The 19,340-nt window shown below is 54.0% G+C and overlaps 8 protein-coding genes across 8 annotated transcripts; 3 read left to right on the top strand and 5 right to left on the bottom strand.

Annotated features, from left to right (window-relative positions):
* Positions 1-761: 761 nt before the first annotated feature.
* On the bottom strand, positions 762-1,723 carry BO86DRAFT_421819 (bZIP transcription factor; the record flags this gene model as incomplete). Its single annotated transcript, XM_025675299.1, has 2 exons — positions 762-1,546; positions 1,618-1,723. The coding sequence occupies 2 exons, from the start codon at positions 1,721-1,723 to the stop codon at positions 762-764; spliced, it is 891 nt and encodes a 296-aa protein (XP_025523981.1).
* Positions 1,724-2,063: 340 nt separating this feature from the next.
* Positions 2,064-3,129, bottom strand: BO86DRAFT_439255 (uncharacterized protein). Its single transcript, XM_025676154.1, has one exon. The coding sequence runs from the start codon at positions 2,999-3,001 to the stop codon at positions 2,225-2,227; it is 777 nt and encodes a 258-aa protein (XP_025523982.1). The 5' UTR covers positions 3,002-3,129; the 3' UTR covers positions 2,064-2,224.
* A 402-nt stretch (positions 3,130-3,531) lies between these two features.
* On the top strand, positions 3,532-4,941 carry BO86DRAFT_439257 (FAD/NAD(P)-binding domain-containing protein; the record flags this gene model as incomplete). Its single annotated transcript, XM_025676155.1, has 1 exon — positions 3,532-4,941. One exon carries the CDS (start codon positions 3,532-3,534, stop codon positions 4,939-4,941), a length of 1,410 nt encoding a protein of 469 aa, XP_025523983.1.
* Positions 4,942-5,116: 175 nt separating this feature from the next.
* Positions 5,117-7,491, bottom strand: BO86DRAFT_321596 (glycoside hydrolase; the record flags this gene model as incomplete). The annotated part of the gene is made up of 8 exons (XM_025668348.1): positions 5,117-5,506; positions 5,577-6,083; positions 6,138-6,280; positions 6,331-6,363; positions 6,421-6,497; positions 6,558-6,641; positions 6,719-7,236; positions 7,363-7,491. 8 exons carry the CDS (start codon positions 7,489-7,491, stop codon positions 5,117-5,119), a joined length of 1,881 nt encoding a protein of 626 aa, XP_025523984.1.
* An 835-nt stretch (positions 7,492-8,326) lies between these two features.
* BO86DRAFT_392051 (uncharacterized protein) lies at positions 8,327-9,299 on the top strand. The gene is made up of 2 exons (XM_025672728.1): positions 8,327-8,658; positions 8,720-9,299. Exons 1-2 carry the CDS (start codon positions 8,358-8,360, stop codon positions 9,148-9,150), a joined length of 732 nt encoding a protein of 243 aa, XP_025523985.1. The 5' UTR covers positions 8,327-8,357; the 3' UTR covers positions 9,151-9,299.
* A 117-nt stretch (positions 9,300-9,416) lies between these two features.
* Positions 9,417-10,643, bottom strand: BO86DRAFT_321518 (NAD(P)/FAD-dependent oxidoreductase; the record flags this gene model as incomplete). Its single annotated transcript, XM_025668347.1, has 1 exon — positions 9,417-10,643. One exon carries the CDS (start codon positions 10,641-10,643, stop codon positions 9,417-9,419), a length of 1,227 nt encoding a protein of 408 aa, XP_025523986.1.
* Positions 10,644-10,997: 354 nt separating this feature from the next.
* On the top strand, positions 10,998-12,947 carry BO86DRAFT_369309 (putative C6 transcription factor; the record flags this gene model as incomplete). Its single annotated transcript, XM_025670238.1, has 3 exons — positions 10,998-11,908; positions 11,966-12,255; positions 12,314-12,947. Exons 1-3 carry the CDS (start codon positions 11,021-11,023, stop codon positions 12,945-12,947), a joined length of 1,812 nt encoding a protein of 603 aa, XP_025523987.1. The 5' UTR covers positions 10,998-11,020.
* Positions 12,948-17,272: 4,325 nt separating this feature from the next.
* Positions 17,273-19,221, bottom strand: BO86DRAFT_276276 (MFS transporter; the record flags this gene model as incomplete). The annotated part of the gene is made up of 10 exons (XM_025667269.1): positions 17,273-17,493; positions 17,561-17,656; positions 17,711-17,778; positions 17,832-18,038; positions 18,091-18,168; positions 18,234-18,409; positions 18,464-18,658; positions 18,716-18,879; positions 18,940-18,982; positions 19,036-19,221. Coding segments are annotated over 10 exons (1,434 nt in total), but the record flags the coding sequence as incomplete, so codon positions are not given.
* Positions 19,222-19,340: the final 119 nt, after the last annotated feature.

Raw genomic sequence — 19,340 nt, forward strand, 5'->3', positions numbered from 1 at the left:
CTGATCCATATTGACGCTTCTTTGGTCTCCACAGCCACGAATCAGGGCATATGTTTGGAGCGATCCACGATTGCGAATCCCCGGCCTGCTCTTCGTCTCACCGGCAATGCTGTCCCCTTTCCTCTTCTATATGCGACGCAGCCGGTGCATATCTGATGAACCCATCATCATCATCTCGACAGACCACATTCTCACCCTGCAGCATGGGGAGCATATGTTCCTTGATCGGCAACCGACAGGTGCAGGCCTCGTGCCTTGCGGATGATAGCGACCGCAACCTGACGATGATCACAGCAGACGGATGCGGAAATGGTATCGTTGAGGAAGGGGAGGAGTGCGACTGTGGTGGACATTGTGAGGAGGACGCATGCTGCGACGGGGCCACGTGCCGCTTCAGGGAGGGGGCAGGCGCTCAGTGTCACGGAGATAATGGAAGTCGATGTCAAGGCGACAGCTGTGACAATCAGCAGTCAGCACACTCGTGGTTCGACCGCTACCGCTCGCTGATAATTGGACTGGTTGCTGGAATCGGAGGAGGGTTAGTTCTTGGGTTGTTAATTGTCTTGATCTGGTCCTGCAGTACTCCTCGTCATCGCGCGGGGTCCAGAACGCGTGCGTCTGTGACAGCCCAGAGGTAGTCTGCGTCGCATCGTTTACAGCCAGAAGAGGTCTAATTGGCGATATTTATTCCGGCGTTAGCTTTAGAGGTCGCAATGGCTTTGATCCTGAGCCCATGATGGTTTCCTTGTGTAGCTAGGTGGCTAGGTGGCTACCTTCGATGGCCATTGTAACCCTAACTGGTGCCAACGGAGCGCAGGAGCTCCTCTCTTTGCCCGCCACCAATTGGTGGACACGAGCAATTCGGGCGATCCTACCAGTAGCCAGCGCCATTTGCGCACGAATTCTTCGGTCGCCTCCCAGTTCCGGGGGTCCCATGGCGCTCCCCAGACCACCAGGGAGGCCCCCGTATTACGGGTGTCCCAGAAGGCCATCAGATCCCGGCACAGTTCATCCTCGTCGAGCCGGTCTCCGGCGAGAATCATGACCTCGCGCATCCGCGGGAAGGGGAAGAAGTCCAGCCAGGGATGATGAGGCACGAGGCGCTGGATAGGAGTGGGCCGGAGACTGGGGGGGATTTGTGCCTCCGAAGAGCCCGGCAGCGACAAGTTGAAGATAGACAGAGCATCGTCCGGCTGCATCCAAGCTGGAGTCATGCCCACGGCGCGGATGTTCTCATTGATGGCGCGGTGGACATTCAGCCGGCGAAGACTGACTAAGTGCTCAATCTGAGGACTGCCCAGCCGAAAACTCTGCTGTGCAATTGCCTCAAACTGCTGCCGGAACTGCAGAGCACCTTGAGGAACGAGATGGCAATCCAGATCGTTGTCATCAGGCTCATCTGCGGAATGCGACCGTGGTGAGTCCGTTGAGTGGGTGGTGGTGGTGGTGGTGGTGGTGTTGCGGGCCTGGACCAAGGTATCGAACATAGACTCAGTAGTCTCGCGTGCTGATGCGGAGGATTGATTGATTGCTTTCTGCTTCATGCCTGAGATCCCGTACAATGCAGGTGGTGAATAGGATGATTATCAACGTTAAGGAAGGTGATACTGTACATACGATAGGCACGTTGATTCAATCGGTTCTGCAGGCGGCGGCGTTTTTGTCGGTCGACCACCCCGGTCCAGTCATCTTCCGGAACCCAGAGATGGTTTTGCTGAGGCATCTGCGCCAGGGTGACAGGTGTATTGTCAGACATAATGGAGTCCATCTAAATGATATAGTTACCTAGTAGTCATAGCAGCCAAAATTGACAAGAGGTGGTGGGGGGGGTTGAAAGGGAGGAGAGAAAGAGAAGGGTTGTTCCAGGTGGCGTTAGGGAGTATTACCGGGCGATAAGACGGCTTGCTAACTGGCCAACCATGGCCCTGCCCTACCCGGCCAGTACCGTATGTAACACACAGTTCCATATTACACAATACAATGGATAATGCATTGCAAACTGTTTTTATTTCTGTTCTTTTTTCCTTTTTCATTTTTTAATTTTTTTCGCTGCCACTTTATGTCTGGATCTTCGAGATGAGATGCCAAGTGCCAAGTGTCCGCCGCCTGATAGATTCACTTCAGATCGATTGCATGGAGCTTCCTCTACGAGTCTACGGAATTCTCAATTTGTATGCTCTCTTGGACCGTCGAAGCATTGACTACTAGTACCTAGCCTAAGAGTCTACTCGTGGCGATTCGGAATGGTGATGCTCACGCCCGGAAATCGACCGGCAAGCTCATCCATGATGATCGTCGCATCCACCGCGTACACAACACGCTGATCCTCCCATCGTAGCGGGCCGGCTATAATCATCGCTACGAGAACTTCAGACTCCGCATCTACCACCCACGTGCCTAGCAAGTCATAAAATGGGATGGATGCTCTCATCCGGTAGGCATCCACGGTGCCTATCCGGGGCGTCCTAAGTTCTACATAGTTGGTCACTCGAAAGGTCACTGGCTCCGACCAGGCATCCCACAGCAACCCAATTAACTGGCGGGTTCGGTGGTATGGGATAAACCCCCTCCAGAGCGAAACGGGCCACCGCGGCGTCACCACCTCATCTGGGGTCAGATCATGGTTCCAGTAGTTGGTCCAGTGCTCCGGCTTGGGGCCCAGGTTCACCAGGGCCCAGCCTTGCTCCCGGCTCCAGAACCGGGGGTCGGGCTCCGCCTCGTTGGCCTGGTCTGGTGGAGGTCCGCCGATGTACTGGTCGGTCTCGACGCTATAGATCGCGCTGCGGCGAACGACCGGCGGATGTGGAGGGTGGTATTGAAGGAATGGAATGATGCTAGTCAGTCCGTAGTGGATGCCATCGATCTCCAGAATGCCCCCGATAATCCCATACCGCGTGGTCCGGGACGCCTGTCCAACGCGGTAGTAAGTACCAGAATAAGTGGTTGGCGGAGCCTCAACCTCTGCCTCACGCAGTGCCTCGGCGATTGCCTCAATCCTCATTGTTGTTGGTCTATAGGTGCAGAAGAGATCGATGGAGCTATTTGTGGCGATGGATGCTGCGCCAGGGATTCAGTTGTACATAGACTCGGGGGGTTATTTATCTTTCTAAGTGAGGCGGAATACCTCTTTCACTCCTTTGTATACATTTTCAGTTGATAACTGGTGTTTGTCTTTATGTGCATAATGACTAGAGTGATCTCCTGGAGATTTGAGGCAAATGAGGTGGTGGTTATCCTTCCTTGTGCTTGTAGTGTGGCTGGTGCGGAATGGCGGGCCCGTTGTGTGATGGTTGCAGAAATGACACCATTGGAGATACCCCCCAACTCTTATCGCCCCTCAGAACCATATGGAATTGGCCATTGACCTGCTCCAAATATCGCGTCAGGAAGCAATGGCGACAGGAGGGAGACCATTGACGTGTTGGTGTTTGTGTTGTTGTTGTCGGATGCAAGCGGTGCATATATATCAGGAATGCATCATCCCGCCAGATGTCAACTACAACTCCATGTGTTTAAAGTTCGCCGCCAACCATGCCCCCACGATACAGTCGTGTTGCCGTGATTGGCACTGGTCCTTCAGGACTGTCTGCTGTCAAGGCTCTCCATGATGAAAACACGTTTGACACGATCCGGGTGTTTGAGCGGCGCGACCGGGTGGGGGGCATCTGGCACTACGATGCGGCGCCGGATCCCTTCCCTAGCCCTAACGCTCTTCTCGATGTGTCCAACCCGGCGCCCTCTGCGCTCCCTCAATTCACTCCTCCTCTGCCAGAGAACACCACTGCCCGCACAGGCATCTACTATCACCTCGACAGTAACGTGGGAGCGAAGGCCATGTCCTTCACCCACACTCCATTTCCCGAGGTCAACTCGGCCCTCTCCATCCGACAATTTGGACCCGGGAATGCCTCTCGTCCATTCCGCGTGGTAGCCAACTACATCGAGGATCTCTTCCAACCCTACCTCCATCTAGTCTCGCTGCAGACGACGGTCGAACGAGTGGAGAAGATCGGCGAGGAATGGAGACTCACCCTGCGGAAATCCGGCCAGCTCTACCGCGGGGTCCCTCAAGACTACTGGTGGACCGAGGCCTTCGATGCTGTGATCGTGGCCACGGGGCACTACAACGTCCCCAACATCCCCGAGATTCCCGGGCTGGCCGCCGCGTGGGAGGCGTCTCCGCGTGCCTTGGAGCACGCCAAGGCCTTCCGGAGTGCCAACCACTACGTCAATCAGCGCGTTCTGGTGGTCGGAGGCAATGTCTCCGCCGCAGACATCGTCACGGAAATCCACCCCCTCGTGGCAGGGCCCCTGTATCTCAGCCAGCGAGGGTCCAACCCCGTCCTCGAACCCGCCTGGACACTTTCGAATGTGCAGCGTAAACCGACCATTGCGCACGTTTCGACCACCGAGCAAGGGATTACCGCGCACTTCACCGACGCCACCTCGCTGACTTTCGATAAAATCATCTTCGCTACCGGCTACCGAGCCTCCTACCCCTTTCTTACCCCAGACCCTGTGACCCCGAACAATCGGGTGGCAGGCTTCTACCAGCACATCTTCCGCATTGCCGATCCCTCGCTGGCGTTGGTGGGACAGGTCCGTGCGGCTATTAGTTTCCGCGTCTACGAGTATCAGGCCGTCGCGGTGGCACGCTACTTTGCCGGTCGGTCGAGGGACCTCCCGAGTAAAGCGGAACAGGATCATTGGGAGTTCAGGCGCTTGCAAAGTAAAGGAAATGGAGTTGCCTTCCATGAGATCAAACCAGACTTCAAGGAGTATTTTGACTTTTTGGTGGATCTGGCCGGGGAGGGAGCCGGTCTACCCCCGTGGGAGGACCGGTGGGCTGAGGAGGCGTTTGAGATCTTGCAGGCCAAGGAGGCCTACTGGAAGAAGTTGAAGGCCGGGGAGAGCCAGAGTGTAGAGAGGGCAAAGCTGTAGATAGATTTCGGCCATGAACGGGCGGATGGGAATGTATTTCAGACAATGTATTGCTTGGATCACTCGCCGGACTATGTCTCGATCAGGACACTTGTTATCCCCAGTACTCATACCCTCTGTTTATTTACTGCACGTTCAGACTCCAGTACATCCCCTGATCGACCGACTTCATGCTTCACGATACCGCAAGAACGGCAACTGCCCAGGCCGGCAGATTCACGGTAAAGCTGCCACGACCCGACACAGTCGAGGTGGTAGGCGTAATCGACACGTCGTGTGGATAGTTACTCACGAGCTCGCCGCCTGACAATAATTCCAGGGATCCCGTGGTGGTTCCCGCAACATTGACCGTCACATTCTGGGCCGTCGACCCGTAATTCGCCAGTTTCACATAGTAGACTTTGTCCTCGGACACAGAAGCGACCCAATAGACAGGCCCAAAGTCTGCAGAGCTTGTGACGGGGAGGATAGTGGTCCCCCGATTGGTAGAGAATAGCTTCTGGACATAGAATGATGTTGAGCCGGTGATGGAATCGGGACTAGAATCGAGACCGAAAAGATCCGGCTATTGCGCGGAGGAACCAAGTATCAGCCGCTGTGGGTCCAGTGAATGAGGAAGAATGCATAGTCCTTACCGACCACTCGGCCATGTCAAAATGCTCGAGCAACGGGGCGAAACTCGCCATCTTGACCACGTCGCTGTTGCGTTCCAGACCTATCATGTACACGGCTTCGGCACAACTGCCCTGCATGTAGCTCCAGTAGGTGGTGCTCCCGTCATTGCCAGTCGTGCTGGCGTATTCCCCAACCAGAAGGGGATGATCACGAGAATAGTTGTCAAACTCGTTGAAAAGAGCAACGAAGGAGTCGGGCGAGAGATAGTGGTGGATATCGGTGTAGGCTCCAGTGGGCAATGTGGCCGGGAGGCAAGAGCTCGAGGTCGTCGAGGCAATAATAATCAAATCGGGATACTGGGCATGGATCGCATCGTAGATCGCCGTGAATCGGCTGGCGTACGTGCTACATCCGCCTTGTACATTGTCTTCATTGCCTACCTCGATATATTTCACTGGCCAGGGTTCCGTGCGGCCGTTCTTCGCCCGGAGCGCACCATATGTCGTCGCCGTAGAGCCAAGCACGTACTAGTCCCCAGAGTCAGTGTTGAAGTAGAGTGAACTTCGATGTCAGCGACAAACCTCAAGCTCGTTGAGGATATCATCGATGTACGGGTCCAATGCCGAACCAGAGATGATACCTCCCCCTAGTGAAAGACCTGCCCAGATGGCAAGAACTGGCTCCATTCCCATGTCTTCACACCAGTAAAGATATTCGTCGAGGCCTGACAGCTGCATCAGCATAATATCCTCCGTGCAGTGCAGAGTAATTTACCCAGTGCATCGGTATTCGCGTAAGTCCAATCACCTGTAAGTCGTTAGATCTCCAACTGTTCGCTCATAGAACAAACGAGATGTCACATACCCTGGCGACCCGGTCGATTGACAACAGCGCCAATAGTCTCATTCCATTTCCACCGATTGCTGGGACTAGCTCCTTCACTGGACGGAGGTTAGGGTTCAGTACCACAGAATATCCTGTCTCGCGACCGTTGCACCTACAGGTTATTGCCTCCCGGGAAACGCAGGAAAGACGGCTTGATCTCAGCCAGAAAGCTGGCGACGTCATTTCGCAGCCCGTTTTGTCTACACAAATATGACATATTCTGGTTATACATTGGTCGAGCTGGAATGTTGAGCTGATGTCTATGAGGTAGACTTACCGCGACTTGTATGTGGGTGGGAACAGCTGAACCAAGCCGAAATTGAGAGACTTTCCCGCAACTTTCGAAGCATCAAACCGCAGCTGCCACTCATTGTCTGCATCGGCAGACTGACTCGACGTGAAGGTCGTCTTGTAAGCGGTGAATTTGCTGGTGGTACTCTTCACTGTGATGTTGTGGTCTGCATAGACGATCCCACTCGAGGTTCCCACGAGCCGGAGATTGACCGTCCCCGAGTAGGCACCTTTGATATAGAACGAGTTGGTATACGTGGTATCCAAAACGGGAACTCCATTGTAGCCCGTGTTGGCAAATCCCACGTAGCCGGTGGCTCCGGAAGGAACCGTGACCTTGAGAGAGGAGGTGATGGCGCTGCTCACAGGACTGGAAGTGTCCTGTGTGATGTTGACATTGCCTACGGCGGCGTAGGCAGTCAGCCCGGGGCTGGTGCCCTGGAACCCGTTGTTGCGAAGCACCTGGCCATGGATTCCCCCATCGCCTATGTTCGAGTTAGCTGGCTTACAGGCGACCCGGAGGGATGATAGATAGGTTTGACTGCATCGTACCTGAGTTGTTGATATCCTGAGCGGGGATATTCAAGATTAATACGTAGCCTGAACCCTGTGTGGAATATTATTACTGACCTCAAACATGATGCCGTAGAGTAAGGGGCTGGATGCATTTCCACCAGTCTTCGACACGGTCAGGTCAATGGCCAGGGCCTGACCCGCAAGCCAAGTCATGGCCCATGCCGACAGGGAAACAAGATGCATGATGGTGGAACGGAAGACTTCAGTGCGTTCCGTCTCAGTCACTATCAAATCAAGTACTTTCGATGGGAGGTTGCTGCTTATATTCACTCTGATCTTGGATGCTAGGCTGCGTCCTTCATGTGCCGCGACATGCGAGCGTGACTGACCCCATGCATGCGGGCTTATGAACACCCCGCATTATGGGCAGAGTCCACCGGGAAATTACTCAGGGAAGGGGTTGCAGAGCTGCAAGGTACTTCTAGGGACTGCAACCATCTGTCAGGGCATTTTATGTGATTTATGGAGAAATTAGATTGCTTGCCGGATAAGCGAGGATAAGGTGAGGGGACCTGCATAAGGACTGGGAAACAATCAGAAACCCCCGCATTCCAGCCGGATAAATGCACTCACTCATCGAGTAACGACTTGTCTTGTCTTGTTCTAAACATGATGTTTCCCACTTCCCCTCACGCCAACCCCAGAGCTTAGCCGCAGAGCCAATTGCTTCCTCCTGTCCGTAGCTTTACTCGTGACGAGGTCCTCAGCTGTTGAAGGGACTGCCGCGTTAGGGCAAAGATATTCCCCCCGTTCAATCATACATTACCCCTTGATCAGCAGCATGGTTGCCGGTCGAAGCTTTGCATACAATAGTGTTTAGGTACCAAAGTTCGCATCATGCAGGAAACTCGGCTCCTAAGCAATTAGTAGCATAATGTCTATACGTAGTTGGCAACACCGCCATTTCTGAGTCATATCGATAACAAGCCGGAAGGGGACTCGGGTAGAATCGGAAGAAGGACCTATGCGAGTACAGTACAAATAGAGAACTATAACTATCAATAATATCAATACCGCACTGGAGGTCATATCGATACATGCTACCAGAGATGTCTGCCCGATGGATTCCTCGACCACCCTTTTTCCACTCCCTCCTTCACTCCACCTCGACGGCTGCGGTGCGCCCTGAATTTCTCACTTCACTCAGTTCATCCTATGTCAACCCACGCCAGCACATCATAGGCACTGACGGCATCACCCAGACCATTCCTGGCTCGGCGGTAGCTGGAATTAGTGATGAGAGCGTCCTTGCACTCTTCACAAGCGGCTTTTTTGGTGGCTTCGTTTTTGCCCCGGAGTGGCTGCTGCTGACGGCTGCTGGGGGAAGAGTTCTACCTGTGGAGTATACCGGTCCGTATCTCCTGAGTCAATGCGAGTAATAGTAGAGTTCATTAATAGAACGATGCCTCAGGCTTTACAAGAGAAACCCACATGGCCCCAACTCTCTGGCGCCAGGCGCAGGTCTCCGACTCCCAGCTCCATCCTGTGGGCACCTGCTTTTTCGGCACATTCATGATTCTAGACAAGCACATTGCCACCGAGTCAGAAGTGACCAAAACCGGTCAACACGCTAGTTGGGTTGACTACGGCTTTGGGTCGGATGCATCCTCATTCGCAGGCTGTCACCGATTTCAGATCACAAGACTTGAAGGAAACGGGGACAGCAAGGGCAAGACAGACTCAACCGCCGAAAGCAAGGTGCAGATTGAGCTCCAGTCATTTCAATGCAACCCGCAGAAGAATGTACCTTTCAGCTCTGAGATCTTGAAACAATTTCATTATCAGTATGCGAGACTGCTCTTCGCGAATGGAATTCAATCCGTCCTCTTACGGAAAGCTTGAGCACGCCCTTTGATGGCTGCATCAAAGGCTCACGGCGGGTCCGAGGAGTTTGTATATTATTAATACTCGGAGTTTGGCTTTATGGACTACAGTGCGCAATACCCCGCTCTACGTGACAATCAACTAAGATCTTGGAAAATCAATATAGCCAGTTCTGAAATCGTTCTATGCTGTTAGAAATACATCAAGCCACTGAGAAACAAAAAGCAAATAAAGAAAGAAAGGGAGAGAGAAAGGGTGATCACGACATAACCCCGCAAGCCCCGTCAAACAACCTGTAGAATCTGTTGTAGCAACTCGTCTGAGCCTGGTCCAGTTGGGTTCGCAGCCCGCAACGCGTCATGCGCATCCTCCGGTGGATATATCAACTTCTGGTTAATGTAGCACTTGACGCGCTTCGCCATCTCCCCGGACATTTGGACCCGCCGCTCCCAGCCCCCCGAGATCACCGCCCCCCAACTGCCCAAGTCCAGACAGCACAGATAGGCTGCTTGGGAGTATTTCACCAGAGACTCACCCAGGAGATCGGCTGCTGCATTATGGCCCGCCACCCGACCCAGTTGCAGGGCATGCTGACAGGACATCAAGGCATAGTGCCCTTCCCTGTCCGCCATGGCGCACGCGGCATCGCCAGTGACCAAGATATGCTTGGCAGACGGGGCACGGAGCCATTCATCAACAAAGACTCGTGCGAGTGAGTCTTTTGGTCCCGGGATCTGCTGCGTGAGGGGAGTGGCCCGAACCCCGGCCGTACAGATGGCCGTTTTGGTGGCAATGCGTTCTCCGCACATGAGGGTGACACCATCCGCATCCACGGCTTGGATGCCCGAGCCCAATCGACTCTCAATGCCGAGCTCACTTAAGGCTTGTGTGATGACTGGACGCGGACCCGGTCCCAGCTCGGGACCGAGATCCTCAGCCTGATCTACCAGGATGACCCGCAGATTGGCAATATGACCCAATCGCTTGGGTAGTTCCGCGGCCAATTCGATTCCGGTAAAACCAGCCCCGCAGACCACCACGGTATCTCGCGCAGGGCTGGTGTCCAGAGACTGGAGTGTGGCCAGATGCGCGTCAAGCTTCGCAGCAGACTTTAGAGAGTCCACGTCAAACGCATGTTGGCGAAGCCCAGTGATACTTGGCGGTTGAACGACGGAGCTTCCGGTAGCCAAGATAAGGCGATCATACGGAACGTCGTATTCGGCTCCATCGGTGGACTGTGTATGAACCATGCGCGCCTTGACATCGATGCTCTGGGCGGTCCCCGGGCAGAACTCAATGCCAGTGGCCGCGAAAAGGGGACCCAGTGGGTGGATCATATTGCCAGCGTCTGCCTCGTAGAGACGAGGGCGGAGGACCAGAGTTGCACTAGGAGCAATGACCAGTACTTTGATATTGCCGGTCTGGTTGGCGAGGTTGATGAGACGCTGGGCTGCCAGTGCGCTCCAAAGCCCGGCAAATCCGGCTCCCAGGATGACGATTTTGGCTGGCATGTTTGGGATAGTGTCGAGTGGTCTAAGATGGTCTAAGATATGAGAGAGGAATGATTGATGAGTTGGAGATGATACAAGGAGCCCAGGCAGATGCATCTTCTAGAGATTTATAGAGTAGTCAATTTTATGGACGGGATTCCGGATATCAGGGTTCTAAAGTGGTACCCTGTATTGATGCTATACACGTTGACTCTCAATTCAATTGGCTATTCACCTCAAATACCCTCGAATACCCGGATACCCGGCGCTAGTCTGCTTTGGGCCTGGATGCTGAGTCATGCGGTCCCCGTCCCCCACTCCGTCTTCCTCTTCTCCATCTCCATCTTCTTGTCGATACTTGAGTAGCATCATCATCATCATCATCACTCTCCCTCGCCATGACTTCCAAAGTCACCCGTTCATCGTTGGCCTGCTTACCATGCCGGAGTCGACATCTCAAATGCGACGGCAAGCGACCCGCCTGCAGTCGCTGCGTGGAAGTGGCTCAGCCGTGTGAGTATACCCGGTCGCGTCGGGGGGGTCTGGACCGCGCTGCGCTGGCGGAACGGCGCAAGCGCTTGGCCGCCGCGGCAATAGCAACAGAGACAGAGGCAGAGACAGAGACCAACTTGCTCAGCAACATCCCAGCCAGCACAAAACACTTCAATATCCCTCCATCCACTGTGTCTACATCGACCTCTTCTACATCAACCTCCTCTCGGCCGCAGACGCAGATCGATCAGCCGGATCATGCCGGCCTCCTCGACTCGTACTACCGCCATTTCCATTCTTTGCATCCTTATGCACCACCGCAGACCCATCTCCTAACCCTCCTTCAGGATCCCGGTCAAGAGACCCGATGGAGGCCCCTGCTTGCTGTTATGTATTGTATAGGTCATATCTATCTGGCACACGAATGGTCCGATCCTTTAGAGGAGCAAGCCGAGACCTGCTTGGCTCAAGCCCCCCCCCTCGACCCCGTCCTGGTTCCGTCCCGCCTCCTCTACTCCATAGCTCTGTTCTGGTATGGGCGGAAGGAGAAAGCATTGTCTGAGAATCAACAAGCAGGACGATTGGCGAAAGAGCTGCAGATGTATCAGTCGCAATTTGCCCTCACTCACGGCGGCGAGGATCGAGTGCTACAAGAGTGTTGGCGGCGGGCGTGGTGGTCAGTCTATGTTCTGGACTTATTCTTTGCAGGCACGCTTGGCACGATGGCCTTCGCATTTCTAGACGTTCAGGCCACGGCGGGTCTGCCGTGCGAAGAACATGAATATGAGTCAGGTGTAAGTATGAAAAGTCCCCTGCCTCGTCACATACTGGCCCGACTCACGCGAAAGTAGGAAATCCCCCCGCCGAAGACTATGCAAGACTTTGACTGCCGCGAGTTCGCTCTTGATGACCCGGTCTTTTCGTCTTTCACCTACCTGGTTGGTGCCGCGCGATGCGCCGCAATGGCGATCGCGACCGCTCCAAGGAATACAGTCAAAGAGGACTCGACCCGAGTCATTCAGACGGCCGACTCAATACTGGACGGGTGGATGCTGCTGTTACCCCCGAGCCGGAAGCAGCTGATGAGCAAGACCGGCGAGATCGACGAGCTCATGTTTCAAGCGCACTTACTCATCCACGTGTAAGCCTGTTGCGGAATGCTCCCGAAAAATCAAATCGAGCTCACCATCCCTCACAAGCGCTTCTATCGGCCTACACCGGCCGTTTTCCGATCTCAAATTCAACCCGGTCGAGGATCTATCCAGCTGCGCCCGAGACCCACCTCCGAACGCCCCTACCCCGGAATTAGTCAACGTCCACACAGTCCGGGTCCTGCGATCCGTCGAAGCCCAGGTCCGCCTGCTGGCCCTCCCCGTGCAACAGTTTCATCATACCCCGTTCGTCACCTGCATGATCAGCGAGGGCGTCCTCTCGTTACTCTCCGCCTGCTACTGCCTTTTGGCAGGCAAGGACCTGGCCATTGCACGCGACCAGATACGGTTGATCATCGGATGCCTCAAGGCACTGGGCGAATGGTGGCCGAGGACCGCGAAGAACGTCCGCGAGATCCAGACGATCGCGAGCCACGTGCTTGGTCTCGTCCCCGCAACAGCGACCAGTGCGCGCTCCAGGGAGAGTACCAGCTCGAGTGAGCTACCCGGTCTAATTCACGGGAATGAGACAACGGCATCGGGAACTACGTCAGAAGTCTCAATATCTAGCTCCGAGTCGGATGTTCTTCTATCCTTAGACTCTCTACAAGACATGTGCGGGTGGTTTAACATGGGGGATTTGGATGCAGATCCGTCATGGGGTCTAGGGATTGGTCTTTAAACCCAGATCGGGGAGCATACTTACTGCTGGCAGTAGTCTCCCCTAGTAATCCAAGATATAGAAATAATACCATCATCGCAAAACTTGGCGCGTTCTCACACCGTAGCCTCTTTTGGGAGATCAAGATCATTGCCAGGTGACTGTGAAGGTGAAATGTCCTCCATTGTGCAACCACAGATTCAAAACCAGGGGTCTACGTAGCCTTATATTTGATGTTCTGGTTGACGTCAAAGACCCTTTATCAGCAATCCTCTACTTTCTTTTTCTTGCGCGTCAGAATGGTGAGATTATATTAAGACTGTATACTTCGTAATTATCAGTCTGACCCAGGTGAGCTCAGGACGAAACCAAGGGGGGTGGTTTGTGAGCGCAAATATATATCAAGCCATCGGAATGGCTTTCACAACATCCCAAGACCGACGACGAGAGCAAGTAACCCACACACCGGAATTTGCTCGCGATGGCTAGCGGCAGCACCGGTGAAAATGGGCCCAGCAGCGCTTCCGGTACTGGACGACCCCTGCACTGCAGACGTGTGCGCCGTCGCTTTCACGGTGGCGAAGGATGATGCTGCGGGCGAGTTGATGGGTGACTTCGACGGATTCGAAGTGTAGGCAGCCGCAACTGAAGATGGGACTGGTGTCTCAATGCCCTTCATGCTTGCAGGTGCCATTGGGTTAGATACGTTCTGTGCCGTGGAAGCACTATTAGACGCATTGGTGAAAGTAGCCGAGACGCCGGATTCGGATTCCAATGTTGAAGAACTTGCTGCGGACTGGGCGTCGTTCGAGATGGGCTCCAAGTCAAGGGTGGAGTCAGGGTTGGTCGACGCGGTGGGGTTGGTGGCTGGGCTTGAGGTAGTGTCGGGGCTGAAACCGGAGGGAGAGCCGGATGCAGGGCCAGAGCCGGAAGTAGAGGCAAGCGCAGAGTCGGTGCCGGAGCTGTGGCTAGAACTTGTGCTAGCGGCACTGTCGAAGGCAGGTCTAGAGGAATGCCCGTCAACAGGACTAGAGGATTGGCTGGATGAGGAGCTAGAAGAGAGCCCGAGTGAAGAGTCGGACACAGAATCCGAGGAGTATGAAGGGGAGCCGGGAAGGGCTCCAGCCGATGAGCTTGCATACGAGCTTGAGGCGAAGCCTGCAGAGGAACCTGTGAAAAAACCTGTGGAGGAACTTGTGGATGAATCTGAGGTAAAGCCTGGGATAGAGCCCGAGACAGAACCAGCCCCGGCTGAAGATTCAGAGCTAGGGCTCGACTCGGATGATAGATGATCTGCAGAACCAGAACCAGAGCTAGATTCCACCCCCGAGCCGATATTCAAGCTTGAAGTTGAACCGTCCCTCGAACTAGAAGTCAAGTCTGGGACAGCTGCTCCAGGTCTAGTAGAGACAGATGCAGTCTCCAAGCTGGGAACAACGCCATTTATGGAAGATGTGGCAGCTGCCTTATACTGGCTGATAGTGTTGGCCAGACCAGTACCTCCTCGACTTCCTGCTACACCGTCTTCACCAGCCTCGGGCAACACGGTGTGGGTATAGCGCGATGCGGAATCGGTTGCACTTGCAGGGATGCGATCGACTGCTGCGGTAGCCAGAGTTGCCTTGGCCGGAATGACCGTGGTTCCAGCCACCAATGTCTGAGTACTTATGAATGTGGTCTGGGCGCGAGCCGGACAGTTGGTGACCTTTGCAGCGCACGAGGTGATGGTCATCGTTCGGGTTGTCAGAATTGTGGACGTATAGGAGCCATCGTCGACGACGGTTGCAGTGGCTGTGACAGGACAGATTGTGGTTGAGACAAGAATCGTTTCGGTCGTGAGGTATGTGGTCTTCTTTGAGACAGGACAGTTAGGGATAGTGGAAGGGCATGCGGTGATTGTAGCAGTGCTAGTGGCGAAGACGGTGGATGTAGTCAAGTCAGGCCCGGCAGAAATTGATGTCGCAGCATCAGTGCTCGGCACAGTCCTTGTAACAGCGGAGGTCACAGGAAGACCATTAGATGGCAAATTCGAAAAGCCTGGAGTCACGACTGGCGTCGCGGTAGATTTGCCTTCGGTCGGAGCAGAAGACACTGTAGCTGAAGGGAGGAGTGGAGGCGCTGATGAAGCTACCACCGACGAGAACTTGGGAACTGAAACTGGGACAACCACCGGCGTCGTGACAGGAGTGAAGGCAGTGCGACCTTCAGAAATAGAGGAAACGGCAATGCGACTGCGGCTCACTACAGCGGACGGCGACCGAATGGGCGTTGAGAACGGTCTAGCTGCAGATGACACTGGAGACACAGGTATCCGGCTGGAACTGGCGATTGGCGACGAAGAGACTGGTGCTGAAGACACGGTCCCTGCTGATGAAACGGGTGAAGAAGAAGGAACAATAGCACGGCTAGGGCTAACATTCGCAGACGAGAGAATTGATGCCGAGGACACTGCCAAAACTGATGTGGCGGGCGAAGAAGAAGCAGCAGCAACAGCACAGCTAGGGCTAACAATTGCAGACGAGGAAATCGCTGCTGAGGAATGGATGGCAGACGATGAAGGCACAGGAGTTGAGCTCGCTACCACGACTGATGAAGATGTACGTACTGGGCAACTCACACTTGGGATACCCAAGTGGACATTGGCAATTTCCATGTCGGGCAGATACGTATAGTCATCGGTAGTGCATTGCACACTGACGAGGATTTGAAAGTCCGAAACTGTGGCATCCCAGCTTCCATTCGCCGTCATCCAGCCACTATCAGTGGATGAAAGCGTGACCTCGTCATGGAAGAGATCCAACAGAAGTCCCGAGGCATCATCCGACAGCCGGTAGTCGATACTGCAAGAGACAGCCACATCGGAGTCATACTCCCCTGCCTTGAGTCTCCAAGAAGCTGAGGCCACGTACGTTTGTCCAACTTGTGCGTCGGCAATGGTTTGGTTGAGTTGGTAGAAGTTATAATTCGAGCCTGACACGAACCTAGACCGACCTGGTCAGCGTAAGCGTTCGTGATAAACTGCTGTGCCCCTCACTTACACGCATTGACCACCACCCGGGGCATTGTCGTCCACCAAGTCGAGATTAGTGCTCCGTGACATGTCACGCCAAACTGTACTCTCGTCGTCGGAGAAGTCGCCGTCTTGCACCAGTTCCCCGGTCAAAGTGGTTGTGGCAGCTGCACACTGGGATGTACAGACCACCTCCGGTCCCAAGAACGAGACGCTAGAGATCTGGAGCGTACTTGTGGAAGCCTGCGAGCAGGTAATGCTTAGCCGGAGGGTCGCCTCGGTAGTCGTTGATTGCCATTGTCCCATTATCAAATCCCAACCAGTGGCGCTTCCATCCGCAGACCAAACGTAGCCATAGGTCACAAACCGGGAGGAATCCTCGGTCACAGCGTAGACATCCATCTCACAGTACGGGTAGGCTCCGTTCGAGTCTGCCTCTCCAAATAGGTTGGCATACATGTTGAATTGGTAGTAGGGGCCCTCTCGGAGTGAAATGGGTTGCTCCAGCACGAACCCATTCTGCGAGGTGCTATAGGGTATTTCACTAGGCACTGCGCGTTAGAGACATGTGGAAGCACAATGAGACAAGACTGCAGAAACTTACAGATAACCGCCATTGTTAGCACCTCCACTGGTCACGATCGAGTATTCATCCGAGGTCGAGGTCGAGGTCCAGGCCGACTCGTCTGTGAAATCGCCGTTGGCCACTGCATCGCGGGTGACCTGGGTGCAGACGTCGATGTCGGTGGCGTAGACAGCATCAATGCCGTAACTTACGAGCCATACTAGTGGCCACAGGGAATGAATGAGTCTCATATTTGATCTTCAAATGATCGTGTGTGGGTAAGCGAATGACAATGACGACCAAGTCAAGGAGCGGACGGGCCACAAGGGCCGAAGTAGACTTTGCGAAGGACTGGGACGGAATCTCTTGAGGACGGTGAAGTCAATTAGGAACTCTTTGCCATTTATAACATCTTGTCATTTGGCAGTGGGCCTTGAGCGCGTATCTGGATGGATGGATGGCTCCATCTTCGGAGGTCGGCGTGTCCGTCTCGGGAAGAATTGCCCTCATTCCCACGCCAACACGAACTACGCCCCACTTTCATCGCTAGTTTTGTCCCTCTATTGATCATCCCGGAGGAATGGGTCAATCAAGCCGATTTTTTCCCCTGAAAAGTTCCCATTTTCAACTCTGTTGACGCGGTAGACATGATAAGCAGCTGAAATACCCACCGGCCCTGATCCTGGGGTTGAAGTCATGCACAAGTTCCCATCGCCTCAGGATCACCACATAGCGAAGAATCGAGTTGCTACCTCCGAAGTGACTCTAGAGCAGAAATCTAAATCCTCGAGTCACAGCCTGACCAGGCAGCCCATGTTCTTCATTATCGTTTCGCTGGCCACTCGAGGCCCCCATATCGGTACCCTCTTCTCGGTCCAACCGCTTGTTCAGTCGTCCAAGGTAAATGCGCAGGATTGTGGCAAAGATGATAGTCATGGAAGACATTGCGATGTTCACGCTGAACGCCGTGATATATCTTGGTGATGCCGAGTCTGTCATCAGAACGATCAGTCAACCATTTGACTAAATTTGACTCATCATGTTAAAAGGACAACTTACTCGGGTATAGATACGGTGTATAGATCTGGCAAACATTACTCAGACAATTGATTAAGGCGAGAGCCGCCGCTCGCTTTGTTGCGGGACGGGGGAGGACTGTGTCTTGTCAATCAAGGGGCTCTTGTACGCGTGACATAGGATGCGCCATACTGTTGGAGATGTAGCCCAGGGCCACCACGTAAGTGGAATAGATTCCAGGGAGCATGATACACATCGCCCTAATTCCAGTCAGCCTCAATGGCCAATAGTCTTAGAAAAAGAAGGAACATACACATAACGTGCGCCGAAAGAATTTCCCGCCATGGCGAGGATGAATGACACAATGGCGAGAATCGGAGGCAGGGCGATGTGCAGATAGCGCTCGCCCGTCAAATCAGCGTGCCAGGCATTGATCAGGACGACAATGGTTCCGATCAAATACGGTGGTGTCGTGAGCAGCAAAGTGTCGATATTATTCTTTCCCAGCCCAGCCATTACACTACACATCATGAGCACTATATCTCGCCGGAATGGTTGATGCAGATACATACCTCGGGAAAAAGGTAGTTACAGCTCCTGAAGCTGTGCAGCCGTAGATGGTTCCCAGTAGGAGCCAGGCTTTGATATCGCTGGACTGAGGGTTAGCTGCAATCGTTCCCACGGGTTCCAAAGCTCAACGTCTTGAAGCTCTTACAAGAATGCCAACTTGGCGCCATGCAACATAGACTGGTGCTGTTGGTCCACCCAATCATCCTCACCGATGTCGGCCTCCAACCGCCAGGCAGCCAGGGCTTTCTCTTCCTCCGACAACCATCGCGTGGTTCGTGGTAGATCGGGGATGATGAAGAACGCAATGAACGCAACAAATACCTGGTCGCGATGTTAATCCCTCTGCTTCGATATCGCGGTGCGTCGCGCACTTACAGTAAGCGATCCTTCGATGATGAATAACCATCTCCAAGCGCCCAGGCCTCGGGCGCCATTCAGCCCACTGGTGATTCCCGCCGAGATGAGACCGGAGAAGGCACCTGATAGCAAGGACCCGGAATATAACAGTGCAGTTCGTTTCCCAAGTTCTTTGCGGGTGTACCAGGCGGAAAGCAGATACAGGCAGCCGGGCTAGCAAGTCATCAGCATGGCTTCAAGTGTGCCATTTGGCTATGTCGGCGCACATACGAAATACGCGGCCTCGACAAATCCCAGAAAGAAACGACAAAGTAGTAGACCCGTGAAGTTGTGCGTGGCAGCAGTGGCGCAGGAGATCACGCCCCATACCAGCATACACCCGGGGAGGTAGAGCGAGGGCTTTCCCAGCTTGTTCAAGATCATGTTGGATGGGACTATGCATGGATCCATCAGTCTGAGAACCCCAACAATGGACGCCAATCAACTAGACGTACCCTGCATAAGCAAGTATCCGATGAACAGAATGCTGACCGAGAGCTGGAAAGAGGTCAATTATGCACTGAAGAATGGTTTTCCGAGCGTGGGTCTACCTGATACTGGTCACCCTTCAAGTTTAAGTCTGTCTCCAACCCGGCCAGTTTGGCAGCTGCAATGTTGTTGCGGTCCAGGTAGTTCAGGATGTACATGGCCACGATCATGATGAGCAGTCGAATGTCCACTTTGCGCACCAGTTTCTTCTCCAGTCGTTGTCGTTCATCGTCGGGGAGGTTGCGAATGTTGCGTACCAGGTCGCTGTCCTGGCTCTTGATGGGATTCCCATCTTCACTGTATTCGAGATGGTCGGCAGTGACATCTTTCCTGATATCAGCCATGGCTCTTGGTGTAGAAGGTCTGT

Source organism: Aspergillus japonicus, assembly GCF_003184785.1.
Source record: "Aspergillus japonicus CBS 114.51 unplaced genomic scaffold BO86scaffold_62, whole genome shotgun sequence".
Classification (NCBI taxonomy): domain Eukaryota; kingdom Fungi; phylum Ascomycota; class Eurotiomycetes; order Eurotiales; family Aspergillaceae; genus Aspergillus; species Aspergillus japonicus.

Bases quoted from the DNA above. Each gene is read 5' to 3' on its own strand.
- BO86DRAFT_392051 (XM_025672728.1), top strand. From the start codon at position 8,358: ATGTCTGCCCGATGGATTCCTCGACCACCCTTTTTCCACTCCCTCCTT. The intron at 8,659-8,719 runs GTCCGTATCTCC...ACGATGCCTCAG, and splicing joins TCTACCTGTGGAGTATACCG to GCTTTACAAGAGAAACCCAC.
- BO86DRAFT_439255 (XM_025676154.1), bottom strand. From the start codon at position 3,001: ATGAGGATTGAGGCAATCGCCGAGGCACTGCGTGAGGCAGAGGTTGAG.